Source organism: Apodemus sylvaticus, chromosome 15, assembly GCF_947179515.1.
Source record: "Apodemus sylvaticus chromosome 15, mApoSyl1.1, whole genome shotgun sequence".
Taxonomy (NCBI): domain Eukaryota; kingdom Metazoa; phylum Chordata; class Mammalia; order Rodentia; family Muridae; genus Apodemus; species Apodemus sylvaticus.
The window spans coordinates 7,196,542-7,215,632 of record NC_067486.1 but is presented as its reverse complement, the minus strand read 5'-3'; the positions used below and the strand labels follow the sequence as shown (position 1 = coordinate 7,215,632).

Here is a 19,091-nt window from a genome sequence, read left to right as displayed (position 1 = left end):
ATTCTTTTCTGGGACTCACCAATTGTTAACTGCTATTAGTTCAGCTATAACAAGACAAGTGCATTCTAAAACCGTCAAGTACACTATGTAAACTATGTAAACCCCTGTGGCTGTAAAGGTTTATGGGGAAAATGGGGTTGGGTATCACACATAAAAGCTTCAAAAGTGACACACCTTAAGAAGACAGGAACCTAATTTAAAAAACAGTATAGTACTATGTATGTTAAATGGTTGAAATGAAATGCATGACTATAAAATAGTAAGGCACTCCATCTTTTAAAAAATACGAAGGTAGCTTGTAGAAATGGGCATCAGAAGGGTATAGCAACTGTGAACAGTAGCAAAAGGGCTATAAGAAAATGGATGGGAAGTCGACATCAGATGTGGGTGGGTATGGCTCAAAAGACAAGTCAAACTGCAGAAGGGAAGATGTTCAATGTATGTGCATATGGCTATGCACATTTTGTAATCTGCACCCCTACTACTTCTGCTGGGTAGTTTTCTGCATTTGCCTAATGGTGCTTGCCAGCAAAATCACGCAAAAGCTCATGCAAAACTGGCATCACGTTCGCACTATTACCTAACATATCAACCATACTGGAACAAGCTGTCTCTCAGTGTCAGAACAAGCATGGCAGTGGAGCTGACCACCTGTGAGAGGCGTGTGACACATGGTGAGATGTGCGGAAACTAGACACCTGCCGCTTGGCCTGGGGAGTTCCTGCGCGTCTGGCTTCTCCTCTTCCCTCACACACTTACTTTCCATTGTTGTTTATTAATGCCTCCACATCAGAGTAGGCACGGGTGCAAAGAGGTGACAAACAGAAATAGTCAGTCTCTACTGGAACCAGGAAGAAGTCTGAAGTTCAAAGACGTAGTAAGTATCAGACTTTTTTTTTTAAAAAAAGAATTTGAGAGGTCCCATCCCCCAAGACTACTTATACATTCCTGAGAAGCTGCTTGCAATGAAAAACCTTCACAGCATCAGGAGCCTGACATTCTATGATCACCTGTGTGATCAGTCTCAAGAGGGTATTACCAGGCACAGGAAATGTCCTGTGTGGAGAGCGTGTGTTAGAAGGTTTGGGGCTAACAGGAAAAGAAGTCCACAGTGCTCTAAAGTTCTAATGAAAAAAGTGGAACTAAAGGAATCTCTGTGAGCTTGTCAATTATACCTCAATAAATCTGGTGAGAGGCAGGAAGTAATGTATTATATATACAATGAATATTGTTTAACTTCCTCATAATATTGCTTTTATGTTTTCATTAATATGAAAAGTTGGGTTTTTTTTTTTTGACATTTAGTAAGAGACAAAAAGGTAGAAAGCTATGTTAGGGGAAAAAGTTACTTTGAAAGCTATATATTTATGTCAAAATGTTAAAATGGATAATAGAGGTTAGTGGCCAATAATAAACACTATTTTCAACCATTACTATGATTTAAGCTGATTCAAGCAGTAATAACCAAAGTTAGGAGGTGGCTATAAAAACATTTGTTGTGTTTATGAAAAATTAACCAAAACAGATACAGGGTTTTCTCAACGAAGCACTGCCTGTTTAGCTGATCACTGAATGCTTTAAAGTGCTACCCTATACTCTATGGAACCCTGCCTTGCAGCAGGTTAGCAGCACGGAGGCGATATAGTCCCCAAGGCATAATCTATAGAAGAAAGTACACATAGTGTTTAGAATAAAACAGCCAGTTTGTAGCTAAGTATCACAGTATTAACATTTGACAAGAGAAAAATTTCATTAGAGAATTCTATTTCATAAAAACCACTGGTAGAGAAATTCCTTCCAAAATTACTTAAATCAACTACAGCCTAAAAACTATTAATATAAATAAATTTAAATTTGCTTTTTGGGGGGACTTTTAAAGACTATAAATAAATGAAGTAAATAAACTATAAAGTATGCATACCGCGCAAACTTCCAGTAGTCAGAAGTGCTCGGGCTTTGTCGGCTAAATCGCTGTTTAGAGTATTTCCCAGAAGCAAGACATCAATGGCTTCCTGCTTGGAGCTGTCGAAGAAGTTATTCTGAATGGTTCTGGTGACAGATCGCGCACCGTCCTTTAACTTTCCAGCCTGTTGTGGGAGAAAGGAGCATGGGTTCTTGTTCAAAATACTGTTGATTTTGTTCAATGAATATTTTGTAATTTTAAATTGATTTTTATACAATTCTAGTATTTAAAAGGTTCTAATAATTATCTTTTAAATGTATAACTACATAGAAAGGCTTTAAAATGTAACTGTTCCCTTACAGTCTACACAAAGAAAATGATAAAATAAATGCCACAGTTTCATCTAGTAATTTATTGAGCAGTAAATACTTCATATTGTGTTTATTTGAATTAAGAAAATGCCTTTCTACATTATAACTTTTACATGTAAGGATGGGCTGGGTGGGTAAAGGTAGCGGGGACAGAGGATAATACATTGAACCTATAGCTCTTAGAAAACCCTAAGTACTCTGATAGTATTAAAGTAAAATTGCACCCAAATAATTTGATAGCAGTTAAAGACAGAACTGAATCTAAAACCAAAAGTCTTATTAAAAAACAAATTTGTAGTTACATCTCAAATATGATACCTAAATTTTAGTTTGTATATTAGAGATATTTTGTATCATATACAAATATAAAACACAAAAATAAATACCTATTCCAATAGTGAAAAGGTTGATTACAACTTTAATGAACAGGTATTTCACTTATCCATATTATCAGACAATATTTATTTTGATCCTATAGAGATTTGACTGTCAAAAATAACTTTAGTTTAGAATGTGCAATTTTCATCCTTTTGAAGAATAACAGCAACTACAGGCTTCTTTTAAAAATAAAGAGCCATTTTTATAGGCCACTAAATGTAATATGGCATTAAATCATTATTTTTTGTCATGAAATAAATAAAATGATGTTATTGAAAAAAGTGCACTCACCATTCACATTATCAGGCAATTAATCAAAAGGAGCCGAGAGAAAGGAAAAGAAAGCAGTTCAGATGTTAGATTTTAGCTCAATTCAGACTAGAATATTTAATATTAATATATAAAGATTTCATACCTATACATTATGTTAAAGATAAGTATATTGAATATATGCAACTTATGTACATATATTACCTTAGTCACAGCAGAAACCAAAGACAGAAGAATATAAAAGAATATTTTGAAGCAACAGTTGGAGAGTCAGAGTTTAATAACAAGAATTATGCTATTTTAAAAGGAGCAAATGAAAGTCAAGCAATTTCAGGTTTTCTGCGGACAGCAGTGTTTAGCACTCCTGAGGGATGAGCGGCGCCCTGCATGGGAGGAGCCTGAACACAGACTTGAGATGCTGAGTAGCCTCTAGGGACCTCGCTGCTAGGCTGCAGCTCCCGACCATTGAGACAGTAACACTTTCTTCTTTTGCTGACTGATGTTTTTGTTTTGTTTGTTTTTTTAGACAGTTTAAAAAACTGTTTGTTTTCTTTAAATTTGTTAGATGTAGTATTCTCTATATACCCTAGGTTCTCTTGAACCTGTGGCAATACTCCTGTTTCAAATTCTCCAATGCTGAGATTATAGGTATGAGCCACCACCATACCTAGCTAAATGTTCTTTTTTATCCAGAAATAATTTGAGGGATTAAGAGATTTAGGAAAAAATAAACTAAGGCCAAGGTCCCTTAAAGAATTAAACAATATTTAAGTATATAGAATCATAAAACATATTCCAAACACGGCCCCAAATCCCACAACAAAGGCCAAGTACGAAAGAGAAAAGTAACCTGAGCCTAACACAGGCAGCTACAAGTCCTGATGGGACTCAGAACCATAGCTACATCCACGCACCACCCTCACTACACAGCGGTAGCTTCCTTTAAAAGCAAAAGAAGCAGAAAGTACAAAGTTACTAATTGAGTCCAACTAATCCCAGGCTCATTGTCCTGCTGGTATAAATTGGTAATGGGCCGTATGTCCACCCACTGTGTGTGACTCGCTTCCTAAAAAGAGGAGGCTCTGTGTCAAGTGTAGGACACAAAGGCAAATGAGACAGGATCCTCTATTAGGACTATGTTGTTCTTTAAATCTTATTCAAAAGCAGTATAAACAATTTAAAAAGTAAGAGAGGTAGACAATAAGTACATCCATAGTGGATTGTCTTTAACAACACAGTGACGACTTACGCCTAAAGAATTCTGTTTCATTAATCATCGGGGTCTATGACATGTATCAGAGAGAACATGAAAAGTATAGGGAAGCAATCCTAAAAGATCCCTGTTAACATAAAAACTATTATTTAGAAAGTCATTTCAAAACTTTCCACAGAGAGGAGAGAGATGAAAGTCAATGACAGGTCTGGCCTACCTTGGCCTTCCCTTCAAGGGCTCCAGTGCCTGCATATATTTTACTGATTGAATCGCCATTCACAGACCACATGGACCGGAAAACTTCTTGAAAGCGAGTCACCAGCTGAGGCTTTTCAGCCAAGCCCAGAGCTTCTAGCTGTTTAGTTAGCATCTGAAAGAGCAAACAAGAATTTTTAAGGTAAATATTCATTGTAATGTGACTTTTTACAATTATTAGAATTAAAGTTAAAATTTATAAATAACTCTGAAAGTATTAACACTTTATTGAGCTGTTTACTACCATTTCAACTTTTTTAAGGTAAAGCTTGTTTTTTAAGGGTATTTCAGGAGATTCAAAAGAGAACATGGATCTGAAAATAAAGGAAATAATGTTGCCTCCAATTAATCTTATAGCTATCCGTCCCAGTTTACCTTGCTCACTGAAGAAACTAGCTAAGTCACAAGTAATCTATAAAGGAGAGCAAAAATATGTACTGAGTTTGCCTAAACATAAACACTACGTTTTTACTTTGGACCTTGCTCTTGAAACTTGGTTAATTGAGGCTGAATGTGCAGGAGGTGCGGCAGGCTGCCCGAGTGTCCTAACAAGTCCTGAAGACATCACAGCAGCTCCTGAAATACGCAGGCTACACGGATGGCTTGTCCAAAAGAGCCATGGGAACCAAGTGCCCACTGCCAGGCCTCTGGGCGCCAAGCCTCCATCGCGGGTGGCAGGAGAAGCATTCAACAAGCTACTGATCTTGGACCGCAGCAGCATGGACGCATGTCTGCTCGTCTTACCAACTTCATCAGTTAGCTATCCCTGCGCTTTTGCTAAGCTCCTTCCCACTTACATTCTCTTTTCTGTTAGACGTGGTAATTATCTATAATTACAAAAGATTTAAAAATATATCAAGGCCCGTCAATGGGCTCATTTTATTACTGAGGCTGATGCTAGAGTTATTCTGTGTTTACATGGGACATAAAACAGCCCAAAGGTCTCCTTTATTGGTTAAATCTTTCAATCTTTAAGAAGTGGAAAAAGCAAATTTCACTTTACTATTAGTTTGCATAACTCTAATTTAGCAATAAGTTTTGTTACTGGTTAACCAAATGCGAATGACAGAGAGGCACATTCTCACATCACACTTTCAATAGTAAAGGTCAGTGGAGACAGACTGGAAATGAAATTGGTAAGTTATATATAAGAACTCCAATAAGCGTGGACAGATCCTATAAACACAGTCAGGCACTGGAATCTAGGGCCTCAATCAAATCCAAGCCATGTGAACTTATTATCTAATTACACTTGCCTTCTTTCATGCCTCATATGTCATAAAATGTCAATGATAGGTTGGTTTCAAAAAAATCAAAACAGTAAAATTTATTTACTTACATAAAATATATCTCTGCCACTGAGAACTTTATACAATTGGATTTTCAGTTTTGAGACAGAAGCTGAGCTTCTATAATTAATTAACTAATTCAATGGCCAAATTTAAGATCATTAACTAGAGAAAAAAAATGAGTTACTTTCTTTTTCTGCCTTTATAGTTCTTGAAAACTACATCTTTCCTAATGCAAAGAGAACGCACCACCACCTTATGACCCTGACTTACTGGGCAGGGAAGAGCTGGGCAGATCACTGCTGCTCCAATTTACTGACTAGCTGAGCCTCTGCCTGCTCAGACACATGGTGAGTAAACACTAAAATAAACATAAGTAGAAACATAAATAATCCACTCGGATTGAGTTACAAACTATCAAAATATAACTCTATAGAAATATACATGTAAAAATAGATTTTAAAGTCCTAAATGAAAATCTCAAAAACTTCAGCATAAAGTTAAAATCCATGCACACTGTTTCAAGAGACCGTTCCCCCTCCCCCCCAGAAAAAAAAAACAAATCAGTGATTACTCCAATGTACACAAAGGTGTCTGTTTAAAAGGCATGCTGCCGGGCGGTGGTGGTGCACGCCTGCAAGTCCAGCACTCTGGAAGGCAGGGGCAGACAGATTTCTGAGTTCGAGGCCAGCCTGGTCTACAGAGTGAGCTCCAGGACAGCCAGGCTATACAGAGAAACCCTCTCTCGAGAAAAACCAAAAAGAAAAATAAGAAAAAAAAAAAGGCATGCCAAGGAACAATAGAAGGAAACAGTTGACAGCTCCAGAGCAGAGAAGGGAACAGTTAAATCACAAGGGGTTTTGAGAGCGGGTGGAGGTGGAGTGGGGAGAAAAACAAGAAGAAAAAACAAAGGTCGGTAACAAGGCCCTGCTTCATTACTTATACAGCTGAGAAACACTGGCCTTACATGAGCAATCGGGACGCACACAGCACGGGCGGCAATCCTTACCTCTAAGCCAAGGAATGCTTGCACACTATTTGTTCTATCCAGACAATCCAAGCAGTTTGTTCGGACTGTCCCACTCTGGCACCTGTAACAGTTTTGATAAAGTTACATGGCTAGTTTACAGCACAGATGAAGCATAAAGGAGCTGGCAGTGACAGAGAGGACCAAAATCCAATGCCCTTCTACTTCTAACTTTATACTATCACCATTTTCAGGCACAAAATAACCATAAAAATATGAAACAGTTAGCATCCACACACACCTATTTTAACTAAGCCTGAAGTTAGGAGATATTTCAGGTTTATAATCCTACTATTCTTTCCACAAAAATAACAAGCATTTTGGGAATAGTTTTTTAAGCAAACAAGAACTCTTTTACTGACTGCCCTGTAAAGCTGCTATAACATAAAAACACTAATTGAAAAAAGCCAGTAACTTTGATCTTTGTTCATAAGTTTACTTCAATCTAAAACTGAACTTCAAAACCTTTCAACTTTATTATTCCATATGCAAAAGCTAAGGATTTAAGTTACACCAGTGCAGACAATAAGTAAACATTTCCCTGTATTTGCATAATGGTCATTACTAGAGCCAAGAATTAGTGAGACTTCAGCTTTCCTAACAGCATAAAGTCGGAAGCCAAGTGAGCAGCAGCTCCAACCCTTCCCAGGCATGTGCAGATCAAGCCAGTGCCTCAGTTTCTTCGGACACAGAAGGCACGATCATAGATCCTATTTGTTACAATCAAGACACACACACTGCTGTCCCACACTGTGTTCTAGATGATGGAACTTATTATTATTTGTTGAAATATGGAGAAAAAACCCCAAACTTAATATAAAGTATTAAAAATATTTTAAATTATAAATTGTATCATAAAAAAATTAAAAGTTCAATGTTAAGAGTGACTTATAGCAAAGTTCCAATTTAAGGAGGAGAAGAACAGAACCATCAAACCTTTGAACTTCACTGCCATCAAAATAAAAAAATCCATAATCTAGAAACTTCTGGACTTGTGGTTTGAGGACACTGTGTAACTTTTCTGCTTTTCCTCCTTTAACCATCTGATGATAGTCAAACGACACCATGTGGATATCAGAGGCGTGTTCAGACGCTTTCAAATGACTCTGAAAGTAAGACAGCAAATGTTCACGTAGTGTTAGCTGTAGCCTACTGCTGCAGCACCAGGCACACACGTGCATTCCAAGTTCTCTGAAATCTTACTAACCCCCAAAAACTTTTACTGACACTGGCAGCAAAAGGAACATTTTTAGAATACCTAATGGTATTTATTGTCTAAAACCCATACACTATCCCAGAGAGACTGAGTGGCAAAATTAATTCAGGCGACCTAATTAATACTTTAGGTTGGTTTAGAAAATGAAATGGTTTCTAATAACCAGTGTTTTATTGTTATGAACAAATTTAGTAAGTACTTTTACCTTCTAAGAATCTAAAATAAAGTACCTTATTTTTTAACACAAAGTCTAATCAGAGATTAAAGGGTTCATCTTTTATGCCCTCATTCAATACTACTGTTTTGATTTCTCCTTTAAAGAGAATTTTTTGTATATTGAATATTTTGTATATTGTTTAAGTTCTCCTTTAAGATATGACTCTCAAAAGCACAATGTTCAATTAACAATAATTTCTTCATAATCTTAAAAAATAGCTAATTAGGTTATTTTTACACTTAACTAGACTCCTAATTTAAACCTCAGAAAATGTTTTCTGGCTATTCTATGTACCTTATGTAACATAATTTACATCAATCCAAACTGATTCATTATTTTTCCTCTACTGAATTCTAACAGAGAGGCAAAGGCCTCAGAGAGTTAAAGGCATCATCGGGGCCCAACGCTGGCCCAGGAGGTGCTCTTCTTGCCCAGGGGTCCATTACTTTGTTTGCGGTCTGGGTGAGCAGGGGAGGGTAAAGCAAGCGTGCACTCACCTGGAAAGCCTTGCTCAGCATGTGCTCCCCTTCCTTAGACCCAAGCAGGTTCACTACAATCTGTTTACCATACAAGTCCTTAAGTGTTCGGAAATGCCTGTTGACAAAAGACAGGAAACTTCATATAGCCTTCCCCCAGAAAACAACAAACTCGTGAAATTGCTAACTTGGATACGAGTCCATCCGACATGTTCTCAAAGCCCTGCATTTATAGAGTTCAGTAAGTTCAGTCTCCTCTGACTTATGGCTGCCATCCTCTCAGTGCTGGAGCTCTGAGGTCCCCGGCCTCTGTTTACCTTTCACTGTGAAGCCAAGGACAGACAAGGCAGGTCACAGCTCATTGGGCCCTCTGAAGACCACATGCTGCAGGAATATTCAGAAGGGCATCCTGACTACCTCCAGCCCTTGAAGGCTCCCTTAGCTGTGGCCTTCCTTCCTACAGTTTCTGTTACCTGAGGTCAATCAGGGTCAAAAAATGCTATCACGTGTTCTGACTCTCTCCAGAGACATGATACATTGTGTATTCATTTTAGTTCAGTATAGTTATAATTTTCCCATTCTTAAATTTTTTGAGAATTTCACATATGCATATGATATAATTAGTTATTAATAAGAGTTAATCTCTCACTGTGTCTATCTTTAGATGAAACTTTAATGTATTTATACATGCTCAAGAGAAACTTCAGTGTAAGCTGGTGTGGTTAATGTACACCTGTATTCATGAGGTACTATTGAAAAAAAGGCAATTAAAAAACAAGGAAAAGGTAATAATAGTTTCCTCTATGTCTGTCTACCCATGATACCCATGAAGTTCATATAATACTGTAGGAAAATAACCAGTCCTACCTGTCAAAGGCCGGCGCATTCGCTTCAAATCCCCTAGACATACGAACACGATGGGATCCCACCTGAGACAAGAAAGAAGACTCAATCATTTCCCAAACCACTATCTGGACAAAAGAAACATCACCACCTGCAATCCAAGTAATCCACTTAGTAAACACAGTAAATGAGAAGCCTGGGCCTCACTTTTCAAGGGGGTCCCTAGTCCTCAGTGTGAGGAGGACCAGGGACCTCACTGGGTGAGGCCAGGATGAGGACAGGCATGCTGGCACACAGCTGTAATACCACTCTTTTTTTTTTTTTTTTTTTTTTTTTTTTTTGGTTTTTCTTTTTGGTTTTTTGAGACAGGGTTTCTCTGTGTAGCCTTGGCTGTCCTGGAACTCACTCTGTAGACCAGGCTGGCCTCAAACTCAGAAATCCACCTGCCTCTGCCTCCCAGGTGCTGGGATTAAAGGCGTGCGCCACTACTCAGCACTAGTACTCATTTTTACATTGACTGAAACAACAACAAAAAGCCCAATTTGTAGAAACTTAGATATAAAAAGTAATATTGGAGCTTGGCTTAGTTATTTGTTGTGTGAGCCATCTAAACTTAGCATATAACAGAGAAGGGTTTCTTCTATATTTTATATCTTATAAAGCCTAACAAATAGGAAAAAAAAAGTCAAACAGCCAACATGCAAAATTCACTTTTATTTCCATGACATAAAAAGACTAAGGAAGCTGGGTATGGTGGTACACTTTTAACTCCAACACTTAGACTCAGAAACAGGAAGAATGCCATCAAATTCAATCGTAAACTGGCCTACATGGATCCAGCCCAGGGCTACACAGTGAGACCCTGTTTAAAAAAAAAAAAATAACAAATGGGGCTGGAGAGATGGCTCAGTGGTTAAGAGCACTGACTATTCTTCCAGAGGTCCTGAGTTCAATTCCCAGCAACCACATGGTGGCTCACAACCATCTGTAATGGGATCTATGCCCTCTTCTGGTGTGTCTGAAGAGTAACAGTGTACTCACATACATAAAAATAAATGCATCTTTAAAAACAAAAAAAAAATAACAAATATCTTTGATCTTCAGAGTGGTCATGTATGCTGTAAACGACAAAAGGAAATAGAAGAGAAAAAAGAACAAGTTACACCCACTAGGAAACACTCATCAATAGGAAGTTTTTGATGGAAGAAATGTTTGAGTGCTTTCATACATACTATTTACCTTATTTCAAACCTAAATATATATTCTGTTTAAGTTCCATGTAACTAATGTTTTTAAAAAAGGTTCAGATAAGAGATTTACATTCCCAAGTAGCCTATTACTAATAATGTCCACATGTCTTTTTCTCTATAATGGTAAAGAATAGTTATCTCAGCTCAGTAAAACTTAAAACACATTAAAGAACAAACCAAACCAAAGCATTCCTTCCCAGAGCTGGAAAGATGGCTCAGTGGTTAAGAGCACTTGTTGCTCTTCCACAGGACCTGAGTTCAAGTCGTGCCCATGTCTGGTAGCTCGCAAATACCTGTGCTGTAGACTCAGAGGAGGGGAGTCCAGACACAGGTGACATGTGCATGCACGGGTTTCCTACCCATCTCATCCCACAATACAAAGCAGGAAGTAATTTCTTCCTGCAGACTCAGATTTTTCTAGGCCAATCTCATGGCCACATAACCATAAAAAAAGCACATTTTGCAGAATTAAAAATGTTGTGCTAGGGGAAACAAGATGGAGAATATCTGCCTAACATGGGTTATACTTCTTTTTTCACGCAGGCAAGAGGAGACCTAAGAGAAAGACCTGAGAGCTCCCAAAGCTTTACTTGGAAACGTCTCTCCGAGACTTCTGGATCAGCGATTTCCAGAAATCTTTCCTGCTAATACATGAACAAAGCGACTTGATAAAAGGGGTGGAGGAGGGGCTCTGCCACATCACTACGTAGTCTGAGAACGAAACAGACAGACAAAATGAGCGCTGCTACACTTCTTCAACTCCACAGTTCAGAACTGTAAACCCAGCCTCAAGAGGTAGAAACAAGATGACCACAAACTCCATCCAGCACATCACCATAAACGACTGAACAAAGTCAGTCTCTGAAATAAATTCTCCTCATGAGAACACATGAAACACGTAAGAACCATTTACCACACCCCTAAGGCAAGGGACCTAGTTTTGTTCCACAGAACAGCTAATCCTTGGCATGGTGTTTTAATTTTTGAAAATCAGTATCTATTTTTATATTTTCTTAAAAATAAATAATGTATTTTCATTTGTTTATTACCACTCTTTTAGAACAATGGAAAAATGTTCACAAAAAGAGTCCTTTCTCAGGAGGCTAAGGCAGGATAACTATTATGCGTTTGAAGCCAGCCTGGGCTATATAGTACTACACCAGCCAGGCCTATATTGCAAGAACTGTTCTTAAAACAAAAGCAAAGACCAATCTTTTCTTATTCAAAGGAAAGTTAATCTTAGAGACTACTACAGTAAATAACTGAAAACCAGAATCAGGCATCCCTCCCCAACGTCAACAACAGACCAGCTAGGTCATCATTGAGGAGAATTCTTAGAGTATCTCAGTGACTCAAATTTTACTGTCTATGAAGAAATGCATGGTTTCAAGATGAAAGTTTTCAGAGAACATTAGCCTGCAAGATTCCCTGTGAGGTGAGACCACACAGGAGAAGGAAGAAGCAAAGTGTTGGGGTTTTGTCTAAGCTCCACCCCACACCTACCTGGCAATAGCCAGGTATGCCCCGCCCCAGAGATCTGGCCCACTATAAGAGGGGCTACTTGCTCCTCCTCTCTCTTTTTGCTCCCTGCTCTTCCACACTCTCTCACCTCTCTGCCCCTGGGGCTCTTCCCCCCTCCACATGGTCATGGCCAGCCTCCTCTCTCTCTCTCTCTCTCTCTCTCTCTCTCTCTCTCTCTCTCTCCTCTCTCCTCTCTCCTCTCTCCTCTCTCCTCTCTCCTCTCTCTCTCTCTCTCTCTCTCTCTCTCTCTCTCTCTCTCTCTCTCTCTCTCTCTCTCTCTCCCACTAACTTCCATCCCCTACCCTGAATAAACTCTATTCTATACCATGTATGTGTGTGTGTGGTCCCTCAGGGGCAGAGGTGCCCAGGCAAGGGCCCGCCTGGACACCTTGCCCCATGCCGCCTAGCCACACTCACCTAACCCCCTATACTCCCCACTTTTAAGCCCTTTCATCCTGGTGCTGAAAGTCCTCCAATGGTGCATTGGCCGGGAATCGAACCCGGGCCTCCCCAGTGGCAGGCGAAAATTCTACCATTGAACGACCCTTTGGAAAGGTAGTAAAATGGGAATTTGGGCAGATGTACTTATCTGGCCGGCCATGACCACGTGGAGGGGGGAAGAGCCCCAGGGGCAGAGAGGTGAGAGAGTTTGGGAGAGCAGAGAACAAAGAGAGAGAGGAGGAGCAAGTAGCCCAGGTAGGTGTGGGGTGGAGCTTAGACAAAACCCCAACACAAAGTCCAACCCGAGGGGGCTCCTTTAATGTAGCTCTTCAGGATCCAACTCTACTAAACAACCAAATACAACGATTTAGAACTTCCTGAAAATCTCAGAGAAGCAGTACAATGCAGGGCCTGTAAATCAACCACTGTTCCCCAGCAAAGCATTCACCTCTAGTCAGGCTGTGGCTTTCGGACTGTTCTTAAAGCAAGCACTCAACTATTCATCAAAGATCTCAAAAGCATAAGAAAAGCAAGGCTGGGCTGGCATGCTTTTCTGAGAGTCAGAGAGCTTCTCCACGCTTAAAGTCTACACCTGGCTGGATGAGGTGGCACACATCTGTAAAACCAGGACTCAGAAGGCAGAGGTAGATGGATCTCTTTGAGTTCAAGTCCAGCTTGGTCTACATACAGAGGCTCCAGGCCAACCAGAACTACAGTGAGACCCTGCCTCAAAATCAAAAACAAAACAAAATAAAAACCCACCAAATTCCAAACAAAACAAAAAAACCAAAAAACCCTCACACCAGTCAGACTAGTCTTGACAATAACTAAGAATTTTAGCAAAACAGAACAAGTATTCATTGCGTTGTTAGTCCTTGGCATACCTTAAGCAAACTAACACTGGGAAAATCCAGAAGCTTGCAATTGCTAAGGGAAGCAAGGCTTCATTCGCTATCATTCTCAATCCTGAATGAGCCCCATCTGCTGTCCCACACACAGGCTGTAAGGAACGTGGTTCTTTAAAAGCACTGAGCACGTCTCAATATAATTCACATAAGAATAAAACTCTGAAATAATTTAATACCAGAACCTTATATTTTTAAAACATTTTGTAAAGATGAAGTAATTATGTTTTTAACAATGAAGTTAAAGATCATCAGGAATATCTTGAAAATAATAAGATATCACAGATTACAAAGCAAAGGTTGGGTCACAGACATGTTACTGAGAGAGCACTGGCTAACCCCAACGTGCTGCTGTATACCAGGCACTGCTTTATGTGTTTTTAATTGAGTCTACGTAGCAATCCCAGGAAGGAGACGGTATTATCATCACTCACATTTACAGATGAGGAGACTGAGACAGAAAGAGAATTCAATCACGTGTGCAATATCGCTTAGCTAGCAATGGTAGAGAAAGGGGAGTAAATAAGTCTAGGAACAGAGACTTTTTTTTAGCTACCAAATTCTCCTGCTTTAAAAGAGTAACTCATTCTATACTAAAATTATGAGAAAATAATAATGAAAACAATGTTTTTTAAGCCTTGAAATTTAAAAACTTAAACAGGCTCCTGAGTTGCTACAGTTGCCTGGTTTGAAAGTGTTCATGTCCCTTAAGTGTTCATGCTTTGGAGGTCTGGTGCCCAAGGTAGTGGCGTTGGTGATGCTGTGGAACTGTTAAGAAGTGGGGCCTTGTCCTCAAGGGTCTTTCCCAGTTTCTTTTCTATTAGTTTCAGTGTGTCTGGTTTTAGGTGGAGATCCTTGGTCCACTTGGAATTGAGCTTAGTACAAGGAGCTAAGAATAGATACATTTGCATTCTTAGATTCTTCTGCATGCTGACCTCCAGTTGAACCAGCACCATTTGCTATGTTTTTTTTCCACTGGATGGTTTTAGCTCCTTTGTTGAAGATCAAGTGACTATAGGTGTGTGGGTTCATTTCTGGGTCTTCAATTCTATTCCATTGATCTAGCTGCCTGTCACTGTACCAATACCATGCAGTTTTTAACACTATTGCTCTATAGTACTACTTGAGGTCCAGGATACTGATTCCCCCAGAAGTTCTTTTACTGTTGAGAATAGTTTTATCTATCCTGGGTTTTTTGTTATTCCAGATGAATTTGAGTATTGCTCTGAACAGAACACCAATAGCTTATGCTCTAAGATCAAGAATTGATAAATGGGACCTCATAAAATTACAAAGTTTCTGTAAGGCAAAGGACACTCACTGTCAATCAGACAAAACAGCAACGAACAAATTGGGAAAAAAATCTTCACCAACCCTACATCCGACAGAGGGCTAATATCCAATATATACAAAGAACTCAAGAGGTTAGACTCCAGAGAGCCAAATAACCCTACTAAAAAATGGAGTACAGAGCTAAACAAAGAATTTTTGCCTGAAGAATTTCAAATGGCTGAGAAGCACCTTAAGAAATGTTCAACATCATTAGTCATTAGGGAAATGCAAATCAAAACAACCCTGAGATTTCACTTCACACCAGTCAGAATGGCTGGCTAAGATTAAAAACTCAGAGGACAGCAGGTGCTGGTGAGGATGTGGAGAAAGAGGAACACTCCTCTACTGCTGGTGGGATTGCAAGCTGGTACAACTACTCTGAAAATCAGTGTGGGCATTACACTTCAGGAGGACCCTGTTATACCACTCCTGGGCATATACCCAGAGGATTCCCCGGCATGCAGTAAGGACACATGCTCCACTATGTTCATAGCAGCCTTATTTATAATAGCCAGAAGCTGGAATGTCTCTCAATGAGATGTCTCTCAATGGAGGAATGGATACAGAAAATGTGGAATATTTACACAATGGAATACTACTCAGCAATTAAAAACAATGAATACATGAAATTCTTAGGCAAATGGTTGGAACTGGAAAATATCATCCTAAGTGAGGTAACCCAATCACAAAAGAACACATATGGAATGCAGTCACTGATTAGTGGATATTAGCCCAGAAGCTCTGAATACCCAAGACACAATTAACTTATGAAATGATTCCCAAGAAGGAAGGAAGGAGAATGCCCAGGTCCTGGAAAGGCTTGATGCAGCAATGTAGAGGATTACCAGGACAGAGAAGTGGGAGGGGGTTGATTGGGGAATGGGCAGAGGGAAGGGGGCTTATGGGACTTATAGGGAGGGGGGAACCAGGAAAGGGGAAATCATTTGGAATGTAAATAAAGAATATAGAAAAAAAAAAAAAGCAGTGGGGCCTTGTGGACTGCAGGGACCAATGCCCTGGGAGGGAGTGCTGGCTTCCTATGGGAACAATGCCCTGGGAGGGAGTGCTGGCTTCCTATGGGGCCCTCTCATGGAAGCCAGTAGTTACACAAGCCTGAACTGAATATGCGACTGTTTCTTTGGCTTCCTGTTTAAAGACATTTCTATATACCCTGTGGTAATGCCATCAAGTGTCACACTGCTTTACCAGTTGCCAAATAAATGGGCCTGTCCAATTGTAATTTCTGATTTCTAAAATTGCGAGCTGAAATAAAAATAAGACTTTTTTCTTTATAAAATTGGCCTAACTACAATAAATCACTGTGGTAATATAAAAGCAGCTAATACAGAACTGAAAGGGAAAATGTCTAAGGGAAGATGTTCTGCAGAGCCTCCCTTGTGGGTATTAGAAAAACAAAATGATCAGTAAAACTGAAGAACTATATTGAAAATTTGGACAATATGGACATTTTCAAAAGAAAACAACAATAACAGTATACATACTTGCAACCCTGGCTGCTCCCAGAACAGTGGGACAGATCCTCGGATTTGTATGAAGGAAGAGACACAGTCATCTAAGTATATAACCTACAAAAAAATCCAAAGAAAAAACTGTTAATTCTGTATTAGAAAAGCAGCTACTAAAATCTCTGCACTTGCTAACCACTTATAAACTGTCCTGATCAAAGCAACCTGAAACAGGATACTAAGATTTTTCAGTTAATAATATTGAACAGAAAACAATAAAATGTAAAAATCACACTTAAAAAAGAAACTCCTTTTTAGCCTCACTGTTATATACATATAGCCTTATATTTCTTTTAATTTGTTCCTTAGCCTTTTTATATTTTCCAAAACCTAATTTAAAGATCCGAGTTGGGCTGAGTTATAGCCTGAAACTTTACAACTACATAGTTTCACAGCCAAATGTCATAACTTTATAATTTTAGGTAGTACTATCAATCTTTAAGAGTTGAACTTATTTTAACATAAAATATGTTTTTTAAGCCATCTTGCTCTATAATTGAAGATTTTAAAATTTACTGTCACGTGCAGAGCACTGACTATGTAACAATACTTAATTGGTATTATATACCTGTGGAAGTTTGTTCTAGGAAAGCCTTTCTTAAGGCCAGTAAGTAGTCAAGAACATCAACATTATACATGCCGAAATGTATTCGCACGCCACAGGTAACTGTTACTGAGCATTTCCTGTGTCCCCCACAAATCCATGACCCTAGTACTTCCTGAGTCTCCCTTACAACATAGTAAGAAATAAAGCACTGTGTCACCTGCTCTGTTTCTACAAAGTTGGCAACATGGCCATCATCATTTGTCCCCCGGACGTTGAACCTTGTCCCAGCTCGTTCACAGCTTAGTCTTGAAATGAGGCAAGCTTTAGCCTGTTTATGGGCAGCGTAGATTGTTCTAATCTCCACTCCTCCACACATGAGCCGTAGGAGCCAGTCATCACAGTTCACACCGTAGTGCTTGAGATGCAAATGCAAAGACTGATTCCTAAGGGAAGAAGCAGCAGCAGGGATAGGTTACTGAAGTACAAAATAACACAGAATAAAATTTATAACACTAGAGCATTATTATTAAGAGGTTCCCCAAATAAAGAATACATTTACATTTACTATGCTAAAAGCAAGGTTATAAAATGAAGTGCAAATGCCTAGTCAGGTAAGCTAGTGAACTAAAAATCTGTGTTATTAGTATTGGTAAAACATTTCTAATGTATAAACTACAGCATGCACAGAACTTGACTTGTTGAAAGGGGTTTTGCAAACACAGCCTACTTTAAAGAGACTTATAACTTTATATAAAGAGGCTTATATATAAGGCTATATTTTAAAGTTTAAATAGGCAGCATAGTTAGTAGCTGTCATATCACACAATGAAAGGCACAGTGTTTTCTAGGTCTCCAAAAATTTTTTTTGTTTCAATTTTGGTCATGGAATCCAGGACCTTACTCACTCGATAGTAAATGCTTTATCTCTGAGCATACCCACAGACTCATCTAAACAATGTAGTACTGCAGGTATCAGATAAGGCCTAGTTTACAAATTCGAAGGGAAAAATGTTTTATTCAAGCAAAGACATGGCTCAATGATCAAAAACAAAAGATAAAAATATTTAGTGATGCAATGACTAAGTCATGAATGGAGGAGTGAGCCCTGCCAAGCTGTCTTCTCCCACTGCACAATACTCTCCAAACGCTGTCTCTATTGGAACACATATGGAAGACTCTGGAATATTCTAGGGAGCCCACTAAAAAGATGCCTTCAGCAAACGACTCCATCAGTTCAAAAGGTACTTTTCTATATTATTGTAAGCTCAGAGCTTTAAGATGTTGACCCATTTAAAATGGACTTTAAGTGTTTTACAATACCGTGATATCTTACAAAAAGAGAACAGAAATGTAATCGAGCCTTCTTGAACACAGTAACAAGGAACAAGGATGCCTGTCAGTTAACACTAGGTGGAGGCCATGGCACTCTTTACAGGCCAGCTACCATCCTTAACCTTCCTGCTGTTTACAAAGCAAACTGGAATGCGACTGAGTGATGCGACCACCACCAGGATCAGGTGACTTCAGGTAGCCATTACTTACCTAGAATATGACTACGACAACTCATGCTCTCATACTTTACTATTATTTACACTGATCTGAGGCAAACCTCAAGCAATTATGACCCAGTATGTCAAAGATCAAGCCAGGGCTGTCACGGTGCAGACAAGTGACAGAGTTGTCCTCATTTCAATGGAACGTGGAGCTGAGGCACTGAAGCAGGTAGCTTTGCTTTGTTCTGCTGTCAACTTACACTTTCCCTCACTGTCAATGCACTGCTGTATTATTCTGCTTACATGGATGCCAAGTCTTGAGTAGGAGCAGCTTAAACTCTCTAGTGAACTATAACTATACAGTATTTGGCAGCCTAGCTACAAAGCTTATAGTGTATATTTCTAAGGAAAAAAAGACAAAGCTACAATGATGTAAATTCTAAAACTTCCATTTTTATTCTAAGCAAAATTAAACTCAAGTATTTCAATCTTTAGTAAAAAACAAGTTCAATCTATTGACCCACTGGACAACCCCCTCAGGCTAAGATCTAAACATGTTCTGAACTCCACCTTTAATTAATAAAAAGAAGAGAAAAAAGAATCATTTCTATTAATTAA

The 19,091-nt window shown here is 39.0% G+C and overlaps 1 protein-coding gene across 15 annotated transcripts in view; it reads right to left on the bottom strand.

Annotated features, from left to right (window-relative positions):
* Positions 1-19,091, bottom strand: part of Synj1 (synaptojanin 1) — a 77,784-nt gene that overhangs the window by 36,467 nt on the left and 22,226 nt on the right. For 9 of the 15 annotated variants that reach the window (XM_052158633.1, XM_052158634.1, XM_052158635.1 and 6 more), the window contains exons 5-12: positions 17,198-17,423; positions 16,410-16,493; positions 9,483-9,544; positions 8,637-8,733; positions 7,643-7,812; positions 6,689-6,770; positions 4,353-4,505; positions 1,922-2,087 (exon numbers count right to left, since the gene is read on the bottom strand). In XM_052158633.1, the coding sequence (XP_052014593.1) occupies positions 1,922-2,087; positions 4,353-4,505; positions 6,689-6,770; positions 7,643-7,812; positions 8,637-8,733; positions 9,483-9,544; positions 16,410-16,493; positions 17,198-17,423 (1,040 nt within the window). The remainder of the gene's footprint in view (positions 1-1,921; positions 2,088-4,352; positions 4,506-6,688; positions 6,771-7,642; positions 7,813-8,636; positions 8,734-9,482; positions 9,545-16,409; positions 16,494-17,197; positions 17,424-19,091) is intronic. The other 6 variants (XM_052158647.1, XM_052158637.1, XM_052158639.1 and 3 more) reach the window with 1 other exon arrangement.